Genomic DNA, 19,276 nt, shown 5'->3' on the forward strand with positions numbered 1-19,276 from the left:
CCACCTATCCCAGAGAGGTTTTAATATACTCTACTGCTACACTTAAATCACTCTGTGTTTTCCATAAATGACACCTCCATAAATATTTTTCCCCCTTTTTCTCTCCACTCTACAGAATGGACTCTTGGAAAGCCCCTTGGTAACATGAGTATGGTAACATCAAAAGGTTGGGAACCTAACATTATTTTGGCAATCCAACCAGTTGAAAGTGTCTGTTGGTACTTAAAAAACGTGATGTCAGATCAGTTGTCGCCTGAGACATTATTAATGATGATAGGACAACATAAACTGTATCTTGGAAAGTCTACACGTTCTAGTTATCAGATTCACATGGAATTGTTGTGCAATTTAAATGTTTAAATATGAAACTATTTGTGAAAAGATGAAATGTCATTTTAGGTTCTAAATGAGAGAATTGTTTTCATAAGTGAACTATGCTCACACAGTGGCCCCGCTCAAGTGAACAGGCATTGGTTGTGAACTATGAAACACGCCCTTCTCTCCCCCACGACAAATGCCCAATGACGAAAGTCAACCTCTTATGTTCCCGATGACATGAGGACTGCTGTCCATAGTTTAAAAAGGGCAAATTTCAACATGGAGGTGACAATCGACACGCTGAAGGGATGAATTTCGACTTTACCAGCCAGAATATAGCATGAGCTTATGGTATTGCAACTTGGTATGAACTTTGAACTCTTGTTCACTAAAGAAGTGATACATCCTGGCCGTCGAGTTATCAGCAGCAGCTGTGGACGTGCATGGCCTGGGAAGGGACGAGAATCTCTTCGGAATGACAGGGTACTATATCGTATCCGTTCTACCACCGAAAGACAGGGTACTACATCGTATCCGTTCTACCACCAGACGAACGACTACAACGTATCTGCCCAGAAATACTCTTCAAAGGACAAGGGAGAGCTCTGCTGTGCAACCTAGCCTTCCATCTTCGACCAATCTATCGAAGCGCTGCTCAGAGTAAATATATTTCTTGAATTTTCCTTTTCCGAATGGGCAGTTATTTAGAATGCATACGATTCTGTATTTACGATAGCATAGCTTCATAAGGACCGATAGATACCCAATCCTTTTGTTTCTCAGTCTTCACGCACTTTCATTCAAACCCAACCCCCTTTCTTTGTGTAACCAGCCGTCATATCGGTTTCGTCCACTAGGGATGTTGCCTTTTATGACTTAATTAGTCGGCAATGTATGATCCATCCCGTGTATATGTAATTCTGTGGGACTATTTAGGTATTTTGTAAATAAATGATTAATCCAAATTTTGTATCGCAGATTCAACTTGTTAGCCAGGGTTCGTGAAGATAACCAAGAATTTACAACTTTCAGATGAGACTGAATAAGGTGACGATTAATAATTGACTGCTATTGATATAAAAGATTACCAGGTCTTTAAGAGTTTATTCGGAAGACAACAGCTCTATAAACATGCTTTCGTGGTGCCCCGACTTCCTAGTTAATTACATTTGCATGATTAGTTTAATCAGGTAATATTAATTACAGATAATTTATTTTATAAAATAGCATGTCATGTCATTTAATCCATAGTAAAGACACAACAATACTATATTTCCACACTAAATACATGCACTAAGATAAACATGGTCAACACCTGGGCTGCTTTCAAAAACTATCATGATTTGAGTTGAGGAACATTGTAACTATAGGTGATGAGAGGGTGATTGTGTACAGTGCAGCAGGAGTGTTTTGTTCACATTTTCCACGTTCACACCCTGCTAGGGCCACCCTGCCACACGGCTAGCATATATATATAACATTGCAAATGGTTTTGAAAGAACTGTTATATCATTCAGTAAGTACCGTTGCCATACGTAGCAAAACGTTAAGACCAACTGAACGTACCCCCGGTGTTTTAAAAGCCTAGCATATGCATAGTGCATTCATACCCTTGGCTGACGCCTACAGCTAGACCTGCTGCCACCAATACCGGTGAAGCAGACAACATCCCTAGACCTGCTGCGGCTAGACCGCCGTACGCTGCCAGTTTACAGTAAAACGTAATATCGCTGATCTTTCTCTGAGCCTCTTCATAGTCAGCACTGGTGTAGTGTTCTCCTCCATTGTCCTCCACCACCATCTCCTCAATCTTCTCCAGCAGCTCTCTAACCTGAGTGTTGTCTTCTCTCTTGTCATTGATTAGGGAGTGATATCTGCCCCCACACATATTGATGAGTCTCCGTAGCTCTTTGCTCTGAGCAAGAAACCCTTTGACTGTTTTGCCCTTCAGTTGATCTCCATGAGTGAACAGCAAGATGGTGTACATTGAGGCATCTTCTCCAAAGTTATCTTGGATCCACTTAACAGTGTTCCTCTCCTCCTCTGTGAACCTCCCCAGTCTGATCACCAGCAGGAAGGCGTGGGGTCCTGGGACTGACATGTAGATGGCCTTCTCTATTTCTCTTTTTATCTCTTCTTTAGACATTGTTGTGTCATAGAGCCCCGGGGTGTCGATGACATCAATCTTCCTCCCATCCACCACTCCACTCTGTTTCTCACTCTGTGCAGTCACAGACACTGGAGAAGCCTCCACTTTGAACACCTTTTTACCCAGGATGGTGTTTCCTGTTGTACTCTTCCCTGCACCAGTCTTCCCCACCAGAACTATCCTCAGGTCAGAGAGCTGCCCTGAAACAGACAAGAAGTGCTTGAGATGATAATTTTCAGTAGCCATTTATCAAGACACTATGTGTTCCTGCACAGTATGTGTGTGTGTGTGTGTGTACCTTGGCATTGACCAGTGAGTGTCAACAGGAACAGAATCTTCAGAATCCTTCCTGTCCCTTGTTCCATCTCTACTACTGCAGCCGATCAAAAACATGGAAACAGACAATGACCTCATTACAAAATACAAAGTCCACATTTCTTCAGTGACTCATCCAAAGCGTTTAGCCAAGTTCCAACGTTATCACGCCCTGACCTTAGATTTCTCTGTTTTCTATATATTTTGGTTAGGTCAGGGTGTGACTAGGGTGGGTATGCTAGTTTTTGTATTGTCTAGGGTTTTTGTGTGTCTTGGGTTTTGTAGGTCTAGGGTTTTTTGTATGTTTATGTTGGCCTGATATGGTTCCCAATCAGAGACAGCTGTTTATCGTTGTCTCTTATTGGGGATCATATTTAGGTAGCCATTTCCCTTTTGTGTTTGTGGGATCTTGTTCTATGTTTAGTTGCCTGTCTGCACTATTCGTTTAGCTTCACGTTTCATTCGATTGTTTGTTGTTTTGTTAGTTTCAGTTATTACATATCATGTGGAATTCTACTCACGCTGCTGGTCTCATCTTTGTGACGAACGTGACAAACGTTCACAGATGAGGAAAGACTAAATTATTATTTTTTTCAGCTATTTGACTTCTAAACAATAACAATTATAAAACTATAAACAATAAAAACAGTAATGATATGCGGTACAACTGTTGTAAAACACAGTACATTCCCTAAGATAGGGCGTACATAATGTACTCATATGGGGCGTATCAAATGACATTCTAAACATGGTTATTCTACCGTTGCCTGGCTGCTGCTGTTAAGACCAGATAGACCAGTTAGAGGTTGTGTTCCCATCACCATCAAACATCACATCTACTGTGTAGACAGACAGGAACATTTCAGACAATAATTAAGTGGAATCTGTATAACGGAAAACAGTACTAAATGTGTAAATCAGGAGGTGTCTGAACACAAAGGTGCGTTCCTCTGTTCCGACGTTGCTGATGCCAGATCTTACAACGCCTGTATAGGTATTTTACATATCAGCTAAACACATCAGGTGTTTTAGCGATCCGTCAGTCAACCATTGGTTGATACATGGAACGTCTTAGCAGTGGAATGCGACCTTAGTCAGTACTGACAAAAACCTGCAGGTGTGTCCCTCACAGCAACAACCTGCTACAAGATCGACCACCTTGAACGAGACACAGTATACTGCACTATCTCTACACTAAACAAGGTACAGTATACTGCACTATCTCTGCACTAAACAAGGTACAGTATACTGCACTATCTGCACTAAACAAGGTACAGTATACTACACTATCTCTGCACTAAACAAGGTACAGTATACTGCACTATCTCTGCACTAAACAAGGTAAATGTTTCAGGTAAAAGTCTAACCATTTTTCCTCTTTCACTGTTCTACAATATTAAGACGTGTATAAATACAAACATACTGTATAGCAGAATGATATTGTTAACAGCTACATTATTATATTGTTTTGACATTTTGATGTTAAGTGATGTAATCATATGACAATTTATGCATAAATGTTAACAGACCTGGTATCAATAAAATGTCTTCTTAATATTGTACTACAGTTATTCAAGTACTGTAGAGTAGATTGTTGTACAACATTTAATTAGTAAGGTAGTTAAGTTGAATACTCACTTTTAGTGTTGCACGGATCTGTATATTGTTGTTCCCTGTTGTCACAGACACCTGAAGCAGTGGTCCTGCTGGTTTTGCATAGCCAGATGCCCCAGGTGGGTGGAGATTTACCTCGACCAATGGAATGGTCTAAAACTCATGCAAAACTAAAGCGCCCAATGTGCCTCACCTTACATTCTGTTAAGTTTCATTTTCCCAGAAACTAGTCATTTCTAGCCAATGAGAGACTCTTATGTAGGTGTCATAACCAGCCATAAAATAATGTAAGATATGTCACAAACAGGTCTAAATATATGTGTCATGACAGTGTTATGACCATATTATGACAGGTTATGACTGTAAAATATCTGTAAAATATGCACCCGTCATACATGTGAATTGTGTTTTTAACTAATTCCATGAAATTACTATTTTTTGATAAACTGTTCTTTAAAAGTCTGATCATTGAGTGTCTCCCAATAAAACAAAACAACAACATTTTGCCTTGAAGCAATGTGTTGAAAAACGGATTCTCGTAATTTACATAATAGCACATATTTAATGAGGTTTTCATTTAAAAATAAATAAAAACTTGCATATATGTTTACTTTGAACTTGTAAAGTGTCAGCCTGATGAGAGTAAACAAACAAAAGTCCCTATTAGCCTGTGGTGCCTGGCCTTAAGACATGATTGACGTGTTATAACCTGTTATGACATATTAAGACATTATTATGACGTGTTATAACCTGTTATGACATATTAAGACATTATTATGACGTGTTATAACCTGTTATGACATATTAAGACATTATTATGATGTGTTATAACCTGTTATGACATATTAAGACATTATTATGATGTGTTATAACCTGTTATGACATATTAAGACATGATTATGACATGTTATAATAACCTGTTATAACCTGTTATGACGTGTTATAACCCGTTATGACATATTATGGTGTGTTATAACCTGTTATGACATTAAGACATGATTATGACCGTGTTATAACCTGTTATGATGCTTGATGTCAAGTAAAGTGTTACCAATCATGTTGTATGTAAAAAGAAAGGACGTGTGTCTGCACTCAGTGTATCTGACGTCTGTTGATTCTCATTGTACAGTATTAATCTACTCTACTGCTACACTTAAACCACTCTGAGTGTTTTTCCCACTCCAACCTCTTATCTTCCACATCTTTATATGTCAGGGTCTTTCAGTCTTTTAAAAGGCATTGAACCATGAAAATATCCCGTTAAAACACCTGTAACAGGAACTACTACTGGAGCTGCTACAGTACCACCTTCTGAACTACTATTGGAGCTGCTACAGTACCACCTTCTGAACTACTACTGGAGCTGCTACAGTACCACCTTCTGATCTACTACTGGAGCTGCTACAGTACCACCTTCTGAACTACTACTGGAGCTGCTATAGTACCACCTTCTGAACTACTACTGGAGCTGCTACAGTACCACCTTCTGATCTACTACTGGAGCTGCTATAGTACCACCTTCTGAACTACTACTGGAGCTGCTACAGTACCACCTTCTGAACTACTACTGGTGCTGCTACAGTACCACCTTCTGAACTACTACTGGTGCTGCTACAGTACCACCTTCTGAACTACTACTGGAGCTGCTACAGTACCACCTTCTGAACTACTACTGGTGCTGCTACAGTACCACCTTCTGAACTACTACTGGTGCTGCTACAGTACCACCTTCTGAACTACTACTGGTGCTGCTACAGTACCACCTTCTGATCTACTACTGGTGCTGCTACAGTACCACCTTCTGAACTACTACTGGTGCTGCTACAGTACCACCTTCTGATCTACTACTGGTACTGCTACAGTACCACCTTCTGAACTACTACTGGTACTGCTACAGTACCACCTTCTGATCTACTACTGGTGCTGCTACAGTACCACCTTCTGAACTACTACTGGTGCTGCTACAGTACCACCTTCTGATCTACTACTGGTGCTGCTACAGTACCACCTTCTGAACTACTACTGGTACTGCTACAGTACCACCTTCTGATCTACTACTGGTGCTGCTACAGTACCACCTTCTGATCTACTACTGGTGCTGCTACAGTACCACCTTCTGATCTACTACTGGTGCTGCTACAGTACCACCTTCTGAACTACTACTGGTGCTGCTACAGTACCACCTTCTGATCTATTACTGGTGCTGCTACAGTACCACCTTCTGAACTACTACTGGTGCTGCTACAGTACCACCTTCTGATCTATTACTGGTGCTGCTACAGTACCACCAGCACCGGGGAATCCACCAGCCATGCCTTCAGGCATACCACCAGCACCAGGGAATCCACCAGCCATGCCTTCAGACATACCACCAGCACCAGTGAATCCACCAGCCATGCCTTCAGACATACCCCCAGCACCAGTGAATCCACCAGCCATGCCTTCAGACATACCACCAGCACCAGTGAATCCACCAGCCATGCCTTCAGACATACCACCAGCACCAGTGAATCCACCAGCCATGCCTTCAGACATACCCCCAGCACCAGTGAATCCACCAGCCATGCCTTCAGACATACCACCAGCACCAGTGAATCCACCAGCCATGCCTTCAGACATACCACCAGCACCAGTGAATCCACCACTCATGCCCTTAGGCATACCACCAGCACCCTGGTACAACTTGGTGATGATTGAGTTGCACACATTGTATAAATTGATGGTTCGGGTTACAGGATGCCATATTTTTCCATATTCTGTTACAGTTAAAGGGTTGTTCAGATTCAGTTAGACCTGTGGACCCTACTTTTTGAATGGTTAGCTCAGAAGAAGACCTTTCCAATAGTTGTTTATACATTTTTTATTTATTAACTTTTACTTATTGAGGGTAGCCCAAATTAGACCAGGGTCTCATTCCCAATGGTGCCCTGAATACAAACATTTTCTCCCAAACAGGAAGAAAAACTAACATGACAAATAGAACAAGGAGAATATAAGCACAACTTCAACACCACAATTTCAACATATAAACCACCACAATCAATCGAAAGAACTGCAATCCGCCCACCGAGTGGCACAGCGGTCTAAAGCCCTTTATCACAGTGCTAGGGGTGTCGCTACAGACCCGGGTTCAATCCCAGGCTGTATCACAACTGGCTGTGATCGGGGGTCCCCATAGGATGGCACACAATAGGCTGGCATCGTCCGGGTGAGGGGAGGGTTTGGCCGGGGGGGGAGGCTTTACTTGGCTCATCGCGCTCTAGTGACTCCTTGTGGCGGGTCGGGCGCCTGCAATCTAACCCGGTCGTCAGTTAAATAGTATTTCCTCCGACACGTTGGTGCGGCTGGCTTCCGGGTGTTAAGAAGCGTGGTTTGGTGGGTCATGTTTCAGAGGACACATGACTCAACCTTTGCCTCCCGAGCCCATTGGGGAGTTGCAGCGATGAGACGAGATCGAAAATGTGGAGAAAAAAGGGGTAAAATACAATCTTCATTGAAATAATTCAACACCAGAGTCCTAAGCTGCACTAGAGGCTCCAGGGAAACAAAATATAAGGAATGTTGTAGGTTATTCCAACAACTGGGGCAATAAAACTAAAGGAGTATTTAGCTAGATTGGTGGAGACCAAAGGGACCTCAAGCATTAAGTAATCTTACGATTGGCTTTGGTAGCTCATTCTTTCATACGTTAGTAACAAAGTTCGGTACGTTGGAAGCTGCTGTAGGAAAGCTTTGTAAACAGAAAGGGAGTAATTAAGTGATCTACGGGGCTTTAATGTGGGCCAGCCAACCTTTTGATACAGGATGTAGCTGTGTAGAGTATTAAAACTGTCCCCTATGATAAAGCAAAGCGCACTATGGTAGACGGCATCCAAAGTTTGAAGAGTAGTAGCTGATGCAATCTGGTAAATGGTGTCACCATAGTCAAGAACTGTCAGGAAAGTTGACTGTACAATCTGCTTCCTGCTATTTAGGGAGAGGCAAGATCTAGTCCTAAAACAGAAGCCCACTTTGCATACAGATGAATATTACAAGTTTTAACAGGTACACATATATTATTTATATTAATAGTAAAGAGGACAGGTCCCAGTAGCTGGAAACTAGACTTGACACCATCAGAAATCACACATTGAGTCCTGTCTGACAAGATCATTCTCAAACCACTTTCAACAAGCCTGATCCAGGCCTATTTCAGTCAACCTTGGAATGAGTGTGATGGTCAACAGTGGCCAAGTCTTTGGAAATAATGTTTCTGATCAAAGAAATTGAACACATCTAAAAACAAGCGTAGCAGCTGAACCTGCTCTGTCCAGGTCTAAAACCTGATTGGTTCACATTAAGAATAGATGGGATTCTAAAACCTGATTGGATCACATTAAGAATAGATGGGATTCTAAAACCTGATTGGTTCACATTAAGAATAGATGGGATTCTAAAACCTGATTGGTTCACATTAAGAATAGATGGGATTCTAAAACCTGATTGGTTCACATTAAGAATAGAGTGAGAAGTTTAAAAAGTTCTTAGTTGACAGTTGGCCAGGGATTCTAGTACTTTGGAAAGGTAAGATAATTGGCAAATTGTACAGTAGTTATCTAAGTCAGAAAGATCTCCTCCTTTATTTAAGGGGAGGATATGTGCTGCTTTACAGATCTTAAGGACAACACCAGAAACAACTGTAAAGTTATAAAATATAGGTCAATGGTTCTGTGATCAGTGGTGCAGAGAGTAAGAAGGGATTACGTGAATCAGCTATTTTACTTTAAACCCTTTAGCATAGCACATAATAAGTACATCATAGACATCAAATGGGGAAATGAAGATTGAGTCTGTGAGTCTGTTAGTGCATCGTTCTCTACAAGGTCATGTGACCAGGAGACTCTCTATAGTAGAATGATATGCTTTTTCAGAGATGATCCTTTCTAATAATTGTCCAGCTGAAGCTAAATGGTTATTAAAAGTACCACACATGTAAATGTATTCTAGTATGGGACCAGAGGCTGTGAAACCCTGCTGGGACAACAAGGGGACGGGGGGGGGGGGGGGTTGTTTAAAATGTTTTACAACTTTACAGAAGTTAGCATATATAGCACGTATGTTATAGAGATCAGTCCTTTCAGAAGTTAGCATATATAGCACGTATGTTATAGAGATCAGTCCTTTCAGAAGTTAGCATATATAACACGTATGTTATAGAGATCAGTCCTTTCAGAAGTTAGCATATATAACACGTATGTTATAGAGATCAGTCCTTTCAGAAGTTAGCATATATAACACGTATGTTATAGAGATCAGTCCTTTCAGAAGTTAGCATATATAACACGTATGTTATAGAGATCAGTCCTTTCAGAAGTTAGCATATATAACACGTATGTTATAGAGATCAGTCCTTTCAGAAGTTAGCATATATAACACGTATGTTATAGAGATCAGTCCTTTCAGAAGTTAACATATATAGCACGTATGTTATAGAGATCAGTCCTTTCAGAAGTTAGCATATATAGCACGTATGTTATAGAGATCAGTCCTTTCAGAAGTTAGCATATATAGCACGTATGTTATAGAGATCAGTCCTTTCAGAAGTTAGCATATATAGCACGTATGTTATAGAGATCAGTCCTATCAGAAGCCCAGATCATTTATTTATAAATCCCAACATTGGATGGTTCGGTAGTTGGGTTTCCCAAGGGACTCTACAGGCCACCATACCTGACCTGAGTTGTAAATATAAACAAAAAGAGTTGCCTGGTAATGTGTATCTGGTAATGTGTGTGTATCTGGTAATGTGTATGTATCTGGTAATGTGTATCTGGTAATGTGTATCTGGTAATGTATATGTATCTGGTAATGTGTATGTATCTGGTAATGTGTATGTATCTGGTAATGTGTGTGTATCTGGTAATGTGTATCTGGTAATGTGTATCTGGTAATGTGTATCTGGTAATGTGTATCTGGTCATGTGTATCTGGTAATGTGTATCTGGTAATGTGTATCTGGTAATGTGTGTGTATCTGGTAATGTGTGTGTATCTGGTAATGTGTATCTGGTAATGTGTATATGGTAATGTGTATGTATCTGGTAATGTGTATGTATCTGGTAATGTGTGTATATCTGGTAATGTGTATGTATCTGGTAATGTGTATCTGGTAATGTGTATCTGGTAATGTGTATCTGGTAATGTGTATCTGGTAATGTGTGTGTATCTGGTAATGTGTGTGTATCTGGTAATGTGTATCTGGTAATGTGTATATGGTAATGTGTATGTATCTGGTAATGTGTAGCTGGTAATGTGTATGTGGTAATGTGTATATGGTAATGTGTATCTGGTAATGTGTATCTGGTAATGTGTATCTGGTAATGTGTATCTGGTAATGTGTATCTGGTAATGTGTGTGTATCTGGTAATGTGTATGTATCTGGTAATGTGTATCTGGTAATGTGTATCTGGTAATGTGTATCTGGTAATGTGTATCTGGTAATGTGTATCTGGTAATGTGTATGTATCTGGTAATGTGTATCTGGTAATGTGTATCTGGTAATGTGTGTGTATCTGGTAATGTGTATGTATCTGGTAATGTGTGTGTATCTGGTAATGTGTGTGTATCTGGTAATGTGTATGTATCTGGTAATGTGTGTGTATCTGGTAATGTGTATCTGGTAATGTATATGTATCTGGTCATGTGTGTGTATCTGGTAATGTATATGTATCTGGTAATGTGTGTGTATCTGGTAATGTGTATCTGGTAATGTGTATCTGGTAATGTATATGTATCTGGTAATGTGTGTGTATCTGGTAATGTATATGTATCTGGTAATGTGTATGTATCTGGTAATGTGTATCTGGTAATGTGTATCTGGTAATGTATATGTATCTGGTAATGTGTATGTATCTGGTAATGTGTATGTATCTGGTAATGTGTTTGTATCTGGTAATGTGTATCTGGTAATGTGTATCTGGTAATGTGTATCTGGTAATGTGTATCTGGTAATGTGTATCTGGTAATGTGTGTGTATCTGGTAATGTGTGTGTATCTGGTAATGTGTATATGGTAATGTGTATGTATCTGGTAATGTGTATGTATCTGGTAATGTGTGTATATCTGGTAATGTGTATGTATCTGGTAATGTGTATCTGGTAATGTGTATCTGGTAATGTGTATCTGGTAATGTGTATCTGGTAATGTGTGTGTATCTGGTAATGTGTGTGTATCTGGTAATGTGTATCTGGTAATGTGTATATGGTAATGTGTATGTATCTGGTAATGTGTATCTGGTAATGTGTATGTGGTAATGTGTATATGGTAATGTGTATCTGGTAATGTGTATCTGGTAATGTGTATCTGGTAATGTGTGTATATCTGGTAATGTGTATGTATCTGGTAATGTGTATCTGGTAATGTGTATCTGGTAATGTGTATCTGGTAATGTGTATCTGGTAATGTGTATGTATCTGGTAATGTGTATCTGGTAATGTGTATCTGGTAATGTGTGTGTATCTGGTAATGTGTATGTATCTGGTAATGTGTGTGTATCTGGTAATGTGTGTGTATCTGGTAATGTGTATGTATCTGGTAATGTGTGTGTATCTGGTAATGTGTATCTGGTAATGTATATGTATCTGGTCATGTGTGTGTATCTGGTAATGTATATGTATCTGGTAATGTGTGTGTATCTGGTAATGTGTGTGTATCTGGTAATGTGTATCTGGTAATGTGTATGTATCTGGTAATGTGTGTGTATCTGGTAATGTGTGTGTATCTGGTAATGTGTATCTGGTAATGTGTGTGTATCTGGTAATGTGTATGTATCTGGTAATGTGTGTGTATCTGGTAATGTGTGTGTATCTGGTAATGTGTATCTGGTAATGTGTATGTATCTGGTAATGTGTATCTGGTAATGTGTCTGTATCTGGTAATGTGTATGTATCTGGTAATGTGTCTGTATCTGGTAATGTGTGTGTATCTGGTAATGTGTGTGTATCTGGTAATGTGTGTGTATCTGGTAATGTATGTGTATCTGGTAATGTGTTTTTATCTGGTAATGTGTGTGTATCTGGTAATGTGTATCTGGTAATGTGTGTGTATCTGGTAATGTGTATGTATCTGGTAATGTGTCTGTATCTGGTAATGTGTGTGTATCTGGTAATGTGTGTGTATCTGGTAATGTGTGTCTGGTAATGTGTATGTATCTGGTAATGTGTGTGTATCTGGTAATGTGTGTGTATCTGGTAATGTGTGTGTATCTGGTAATGTGTATGTATCTGGTAATGTGTATGTATCTGGTAATGTGTGTGTATCTGGTAATGTGTATGTATCTGGTAATGTGTATGTATCTGGTAATGTGTATGTATCTGGTAATGTGTATGTATCTGGTAATGTGTGTGTATCTGGTAATGTGTATGTATCTGGTAATGTGTATCTGGTAATGTGTGTGTATCTGGTAATGTGTATCTGGTAATGTGTGTGTATCTGGTAATGTGTATCTGGTAATGTGTATGTATCTTCCAAATCTTGGAATGTTCTGAAACCATTACTGTCCATGATATCGGCATGGTTACGGATTCCACATTAGGACCATTGGGGAGATGCAAATGGCCGCCCTCCAGATAACAAGGCATTAGTGTGAAATAATATCCAACATCTGATCTGAGGCTTTTGACCATTCTTTGTTCTTAGTCATTGTTGGGGAAAAATTGGATCCAGATCAGATGTTGGGTACTATATTTATTGAATAGTATATGAATCCTATCAATTAAAATGTCAAATTTAGGCACAATAAATTGTATTTATTTATTAATTTCTCAGAGATCAAATTCTATTTATATTATATAACACAATAATTAATCTAAATTTCAAAACAATCTGAGATGATGGATGTGGAAATCTTACTTCTTCTGGTCTTCTGAGTTGGAACTACCTGAGGTGAAATAGGTGCCCATGCATTCATAACCTTTAACAGCGGCTAATGTAGCCCCTGCTGTTAACGACCATGGAGAGCTGAACATGGCTCCCAACCCCAATGCAGCCATACTGGCAAACGCTGACCACTTGCACTCATTCAATTTCTCTTCTCTTCTTCTTCTTTCTTCTTCCTGTCTCCATTCTCTCGCTCTCGCCTCCTCTTCCGTCTTCCTCCTCTCCTCCTGTCTCTCCTCTTCTATCTTCCTCAACTCCTCCTCTCTTTTCATTTCCTCCTCTCTCCTCACCTCCTCTTCCCGCTTCCTGATCTCCTCCTCTTGTATCTCCATTTCTTCCTCTTTTTTCTTCCTCTCCTCCTCTCTCTTCCTATCCTCCTCCTCTTCGATCTTCCTCTGGACCTCCTGGTAAATCTTGTTGGTGTAGTGTTGTCCTCCGTTCCTCTTCACCATCTCCTCTATCTTCTTCAGCAGCTCTCTAACCTGAGTGTTGTCTTCTCTCCTGTCATTGTTTAGGGAGTGATATCTGCCCCCACAGATATTGATGAGTTTCTGTAGATCTTTGCTCTCAGCCAGAAACCCTTCCATTGATTTTCCCTTCAGTTGATCTTCATGTGTGAACAGAATGATGGTGTGTATTGATGCTTCTTCTCCAAAGTTCTCCTGGATCCACTTCACAGTGTTCCTCTCCTCCTCTGTGAACCTCCCCAGTCTGATCACCAGCAGGAAGGCGTGGGGTCCTGGGACTGACATGTAGATGGCCTTCTCTATTTCTCTTTTTATCTCTTCTTGAGACATTGTTGTGTCATAGAGTCCCGGGGTGTCGATGACATCAATCTTCCTCCCATCCACCACTCCACTCTGTTTCTCACTCTGTGCAGTCACAGACACTGGAGAAGCCCCCACTTTAAACACCTCTCTCCCCAGGATGGTGTTTCCTGTTGCACTCTTCCCTGCCCCAGTCGTCCCCACCAGAACTATCCTCAGGTCAGAGGGCTGCCCTAAAACTGTGGAAACCAACAAGAAATGATTGATTTGATGGTAGGTGTCTTGGTATAAGGCTACTTACTCTATGTCCATGCATATATGTGTGTGTGTATGTGTGTGTCTGTGTCTTTCCTGGTTGAGGGTTGACGAGACATTAAATGCTTCTCTTATAGTCAAATACGATTCAGCTTATACACCCATATATACCCAACAGGACATGCCACCAGAGGTCTCTTCACAGTCCCCTAGTTCAACATTAAACAAATAATTAAAAAAGATGAATCAACTTCTCATGGAATGGCATTTATTTACTATTATTACTATTACTATTTACTATTATTTTATATATTTATACATTTATTTGTGTGACTGTCCTTGTCTCTTAGTGTTTAGTTACTTGTCATGTTTTGTGATTTCTGTTGACCCCAGGAAGAATATCTGCTGCCTCTGGAAAAGATAATGGGATCCAAACAAACAAGTGTGTGTGTGTGTGTGTGTGTGTGTGTGTGTGTGTGTGTGTGTGTGTGTGTGTGTGTGTGTGTGTGTGTGTGTGTGTGTGTGTGTGTGTGTGTGTGTGTACCTTGGCATTGACCAGTGAAGTCTTGCAGACAGAGTGTCAACAGGAACAGAATCTTCAGAGTCCTTCCTCTTCCTCGTTCCATTACTACAATTGCAGCCAATCAAAAACATGGAAACAGATGATGACCTCATTACAAAATACAAAGTCCACATTTCTTCGGTGACTCATGCAGTGTTCAGCAAAGTTCCAACGTTTATAGATGAGGATGGACTAAATTATAATTTTTTTCTCAGCTACTTGACTTTCAAAAAAAAAAAAAATATTAAACTATAAACTATAAAAAGAGTAATGTTACGTGGTATAACTGGATAAACACAGTACATTCCCTAACAACGTAGCCTACATCAGGTGAACATAATGTACTCATATGACATTCTAAACATGGTTATTCTACCGTTGCCTGACTGCTGCTGTTAAGACCAGATAGACCAGTTAGAGGTCGTGTTCCATTAACGTCAAACATCACATCTACTGTGTAGACAGACAAACAGTTCAGACAATAATGAAGTGGAATCAGTATAACTGAAACCAGTGCTTAATGTGAACAGTTAGAGGTGAACACAAACAACGTGTAAGTCGGGAGGTGTCGGAACACAAAGGGTGAGTTCCTCAGACGTTGCTGACGCCTATGGTGAAAAATTGCAAGATTATGCTATGATACTTTTATTGCATCAAATGGTTGTTTTATGCAACAGAATAGAAGATTCTTATAGCTATTGTGTGTTCTACTGAGGATGGCCTCTGGGAGATCACACTGACAAGACGAGATATACAATGTCTTTTGGGTGATAAAACCTAAAGAGCATTCCAGAGAACATGAGTTAATGTTTCTGTTCTATACAGTACCAGGGAGACATGGCTCCAGTATGGAGTCGGAGGGACAGACACTGGTCTCTACACAATGAAAACTGTTGACACAGCAGATACTGTCTGCTATGAATTATAGGTGACCCATTCTATAGATCATCTGAGGGTGATTCGTCGACCAGCCAACATTAATGTAGAGAACTCAATCGATTCACTTTATATGTGTGCGTTGTATTGACCTGCTCCCTTATTAATACGTGATTAAAGATTTAGTTTAAGTATAACTCTTGACTTGTGTGATAAGTTTGTCTCTCCACATTTGATAGTAAAGAAATGAACCACCACACGCTAGATCTCACAGTGCCTGGATAGGTATTTTACACATCAGCTAATCCTATCAAGTGTTTTTGCAATCTGTCAGTCAACTATTGGTTGATGCATGCAACGTCTAAGCAGTGGAACCTTAGTCAGTACTGACAAAAACCTGCAGGTGTGTCCCTCACAAAAACAACCTGCTATAAGACGGCTGTTGACCCAATATCGACCCCCTTGAACATGATACAGTATACTGCACTATCTCTGCACTAAACAAGGTACAGTATACTGCACTATCTCTGCACTAAACAAGGTACAGTATACTGCACTATCTCTGCACTAAACAAGGTACAGTATACTGCACAATCTCTGAACTAATCAAGGTACAGTATACTGCACTATCTCTGCACTAATCAAGGTACAGTATACTGCACAATCTCTGCACGAATCAAGGTACAGTATACTGCACTATCTCTGTACTAAACAAGGTACAGTATACTGAACTATCTCTGCACTAAACAAGATACAGTATACTGCACTATCTCTGCACTAAACAAGATACAGTATACTGCACTATCTCTGCACTAAACAAGGTACAGTTTACTGCACTATCTCTGCACTAAACAAGATACAGTATACTGCACTATCTCTGCACTAAACAAGGTACAGTTTACTGCACTATCTCTGCACTAAACAAGATACAGTATACTGCACTATCTCTGCACTAAACAAGGTACAGTTTACTGCACTATCTCTGCACTAAACAAGGTACAGTTTACTGCACTATCTGCACTAATCAAGGCACAGTATACTGCACTATCTCTGCACTAAACAAGATACAGTATACTGCACTATCTCTGCACTAAACAAGGTACAGTTTACTGCACTATCTCTGCACTAAACAAGGTACAGTATACTACACTATCTCTGCACTAAACAAGGTACAGTATACTACACTATCTCTGCACTAAACAAGATACAGTATACTGCACTATCTCTGCACTAAACAAGGTACAGTTTACTGCACTATCTCTGCACTAAACAAGGTACAGTATACTACACTATCTCTGCACTAAACAAGGTACAGTATACTACACTATCTCTGCACTAAACAAGGTACAGTATACTACACTATCTCTGCACTAAACAAGGTACAGTATACTACACTATCTCTGCACTAAACAAGGTACAGTATACTGCACTAATCAAGGTACAGTATACTACACTATCTCTGCACTAAACAAGGTACAGTATACTACACTATCTCTGCACTAAACAAGGTACAGTATACTGCACTATCTCTGCACTAAACAAGGTACAGTATACTGCACTATCTCTGCACTAAACAAGGTAAATGTTTCAGGTGAAAGTCTAACCATGTTTCTCCTTTCACTGTTCTACAATATTAAGACGTGTAGAAATACAAACACACTGTGATCACATGATTATTTACATAAATATTAACAGACCCTGTATTAATTACATTTTCTACTTAATATTGTGTCACAGTTATTCAAGTACTGTAGAGTAGATTGTTGTACAACATTTAATTAGTAAGGTAGTTAAGTTGAATACTCACTTTTAGTGTTGCACAGATCTGTATATTGTTGTCTGCTGTTGTCACAGAGAGAGCTGAAGCAGTGGTCCTGCTGGTTTTGCATAGCCAGATGCCCCAGGTGGGTGGAGATTTACCTCGACCAATAGAATGGTCTAAAACTCACTCAAAACTAAAGCGCCCAATGTGCCTCACCTTACATTAAGTTTCATTTTCCCAGCGACGAGTCATTTCTAGCCAATGAGAGAGTGCTGCTAGGCAAATTTTATTCAACTCAGGACAGGTACTTATTCATTTTAACCTTGGCTGCTTGCTAGAATCAGAAGATAGGCCACATATTTGGGTAAGATGAAATATGTTGGACAATTGGACACAAAAAAAGGTTAGAAATGTAATAACACATAAAACTGCATTTTCAAATGTAACTTTATACTTGTCTAGCCTGGTCCCAGATCTGTTTGTTCTCTTTCCAACTCCATAGAGTACCACAGTATGAGTCATAATACCCATAAAACCCAGCTGTCAAACAGGGAAAGGGTTCCATTCGTTTTTCCACCATTCATTTGTCACATAGATTTCAGAAACACTTAAAATGGTTACACTTCACTTGACACCCAGCATCATAACATGTTATGACACAGTCATAACTACATCATATGTCATAACAGCTGACATAACTTGTCATAACTTGTCATAAGATCGTCATAACATTGTCATGATACATTAATTTAGACCTGTTGTGACATATCTTACATTATTTTATGGCTGGTTATGACACCTACATAGGAGTCTGATCCCACAGAACCTACCACTGTAGTTATTTTATGGCTGGTTATGACACCTACATAAGAGTCAGAACCCACAGAACCTACCACTGTAGTTATTTTATGGCTGGTTATGACACCTACATAAGAGTCAGAACCCACAGAACCTACCACTGTAGGTATTTTATGACTGGTTATGACACCTACATAAGAGGCTAAACCCACTGCAACAGGAAATACTACTGGTGCTGCTACCACCTTCAGAACAACTGCAGTTGCTGTCAACACACAATCTTAAACTCATTCTGCCTCCTGTTCTTTCCTCCACTTCCCTGAACAAACAGACTTTAGCAGGACAGAAAGAGTATATACATGAAGTGTAGAACAAGATCAATTCATTTTTGTATACTCTTGGATGTCATGGTCGTTCACTGTATCAACAGATAGGAGAACAAACCATAACAAGTCTGGTGACTATAAACCTGCACCTTGAGTGTCACATATAGAAAGAATACTGTACAGTGCCTTGCGAAAGTATTCGGCCCCCTTGAACTTTGCGACCTTTTGCCACATTTCAGGCTTCAAACATAAAGATATAAAACTGTATTTTTTTGTGAAGAATCAACAACAAGTGGGACACAATCATGAAGTGGAACGACATTTATTGGATATTTCAAACTTTTTTAACAAATCAAAAACTGAAAAATTGGGCGTGCAAAATTATTCAGCCCCTTTACTTTCAGTGCAGCAAACTCTCTCCAGAAGTTCAGTGAGGATCTCTGAATGATCCAATGTTGACCTAAATGACTAATGATGATAAATACAATCCACCTGTGTGTAATCAAGTCTCTGTATAAATGCACCTGCACTGTGATAGTCTCAGAGGTCCGTTAAAAGCGAAGAGAGCATCATGAAGAACAAGGAACACACCAGGCAGGTTCGAGATACTGTTGTGAAGA

General features: G+C 39.8%; 2 protein-coding genes across 2 annotated transcripts; both read right to left on the reverse strand.

Moving 5' to 3' along the window:
* Nucleotides 1–1,412: 1,412 nt before the first annotated feature.
* On the reverse strand, nucleotides 1,413–7,045 carry LOC139370496 (GTPase IMAP family member 7-like). The gene is made up of 2 exons (XM_071110015.1): nucleotides 6,682–7,045; nucleotides 1,413–2,667 (listed from the first exon to the last, which is right to left on the reverse strand). Exons 1-2 carry the CDS (start codon nucleotides 7,043–7,045, stop codon nucleotides 1,895–1,897), a joined length of 1,137 nt encoding a protein of 378 aa, XP_070966116.1. The 3' UTR covers nucleotides 1,413–1,894.
* A 6,231-nt stretch (nucleotides 7,046–13,276) lies between these two features.
* Nucleotides 13,277–17,615, reverse strand: LOC139369550 (GTPase IMAP family member 7-like). The gene is made up of 3 exons (XM_071108795.1): nucleotides 17,578–17,615; nucleotides 14,877–14,960; nucleotides 13,277–14,316 (listed from the first exon to the last, which is right to left on the reverse strand). Exons 2-3 carry the CDS (start codon nucleotides 14,956–14,958, stop codon nucleotides 13,280–13,282), a joined length of 1,119 nt encoding a protein of 372 aa, XP_070964896.1. The 5' UTR covers nucleotides 14,959–14,960; nucleotides 17,578–17,615; the 3' UTR covers nucleotides 13,277–13,279.
* Between the last annotated feature and the right edge of the window lie 1,661 nt (nucleotides 17,616–19,276).

The sequence above is a fragment of the Oncorhynchus clarkii genome, chromosome 17 (genome assembly GCF_045791955.1).
Source record: "Oncorhynchus clarkii lewisi isolate Uvic-CL-2024 chromosome 17, UVic_Ocla_1.0, whole genome shotgun sequence".
Taxonomy (NCBI): domain Eukaryota; kingdom Metazoa; phylum Chordata; class Actinopteri; order Salmoniformes; family Salmonidae; genus Oncorhynchus; species Oncorhynchus clarkii.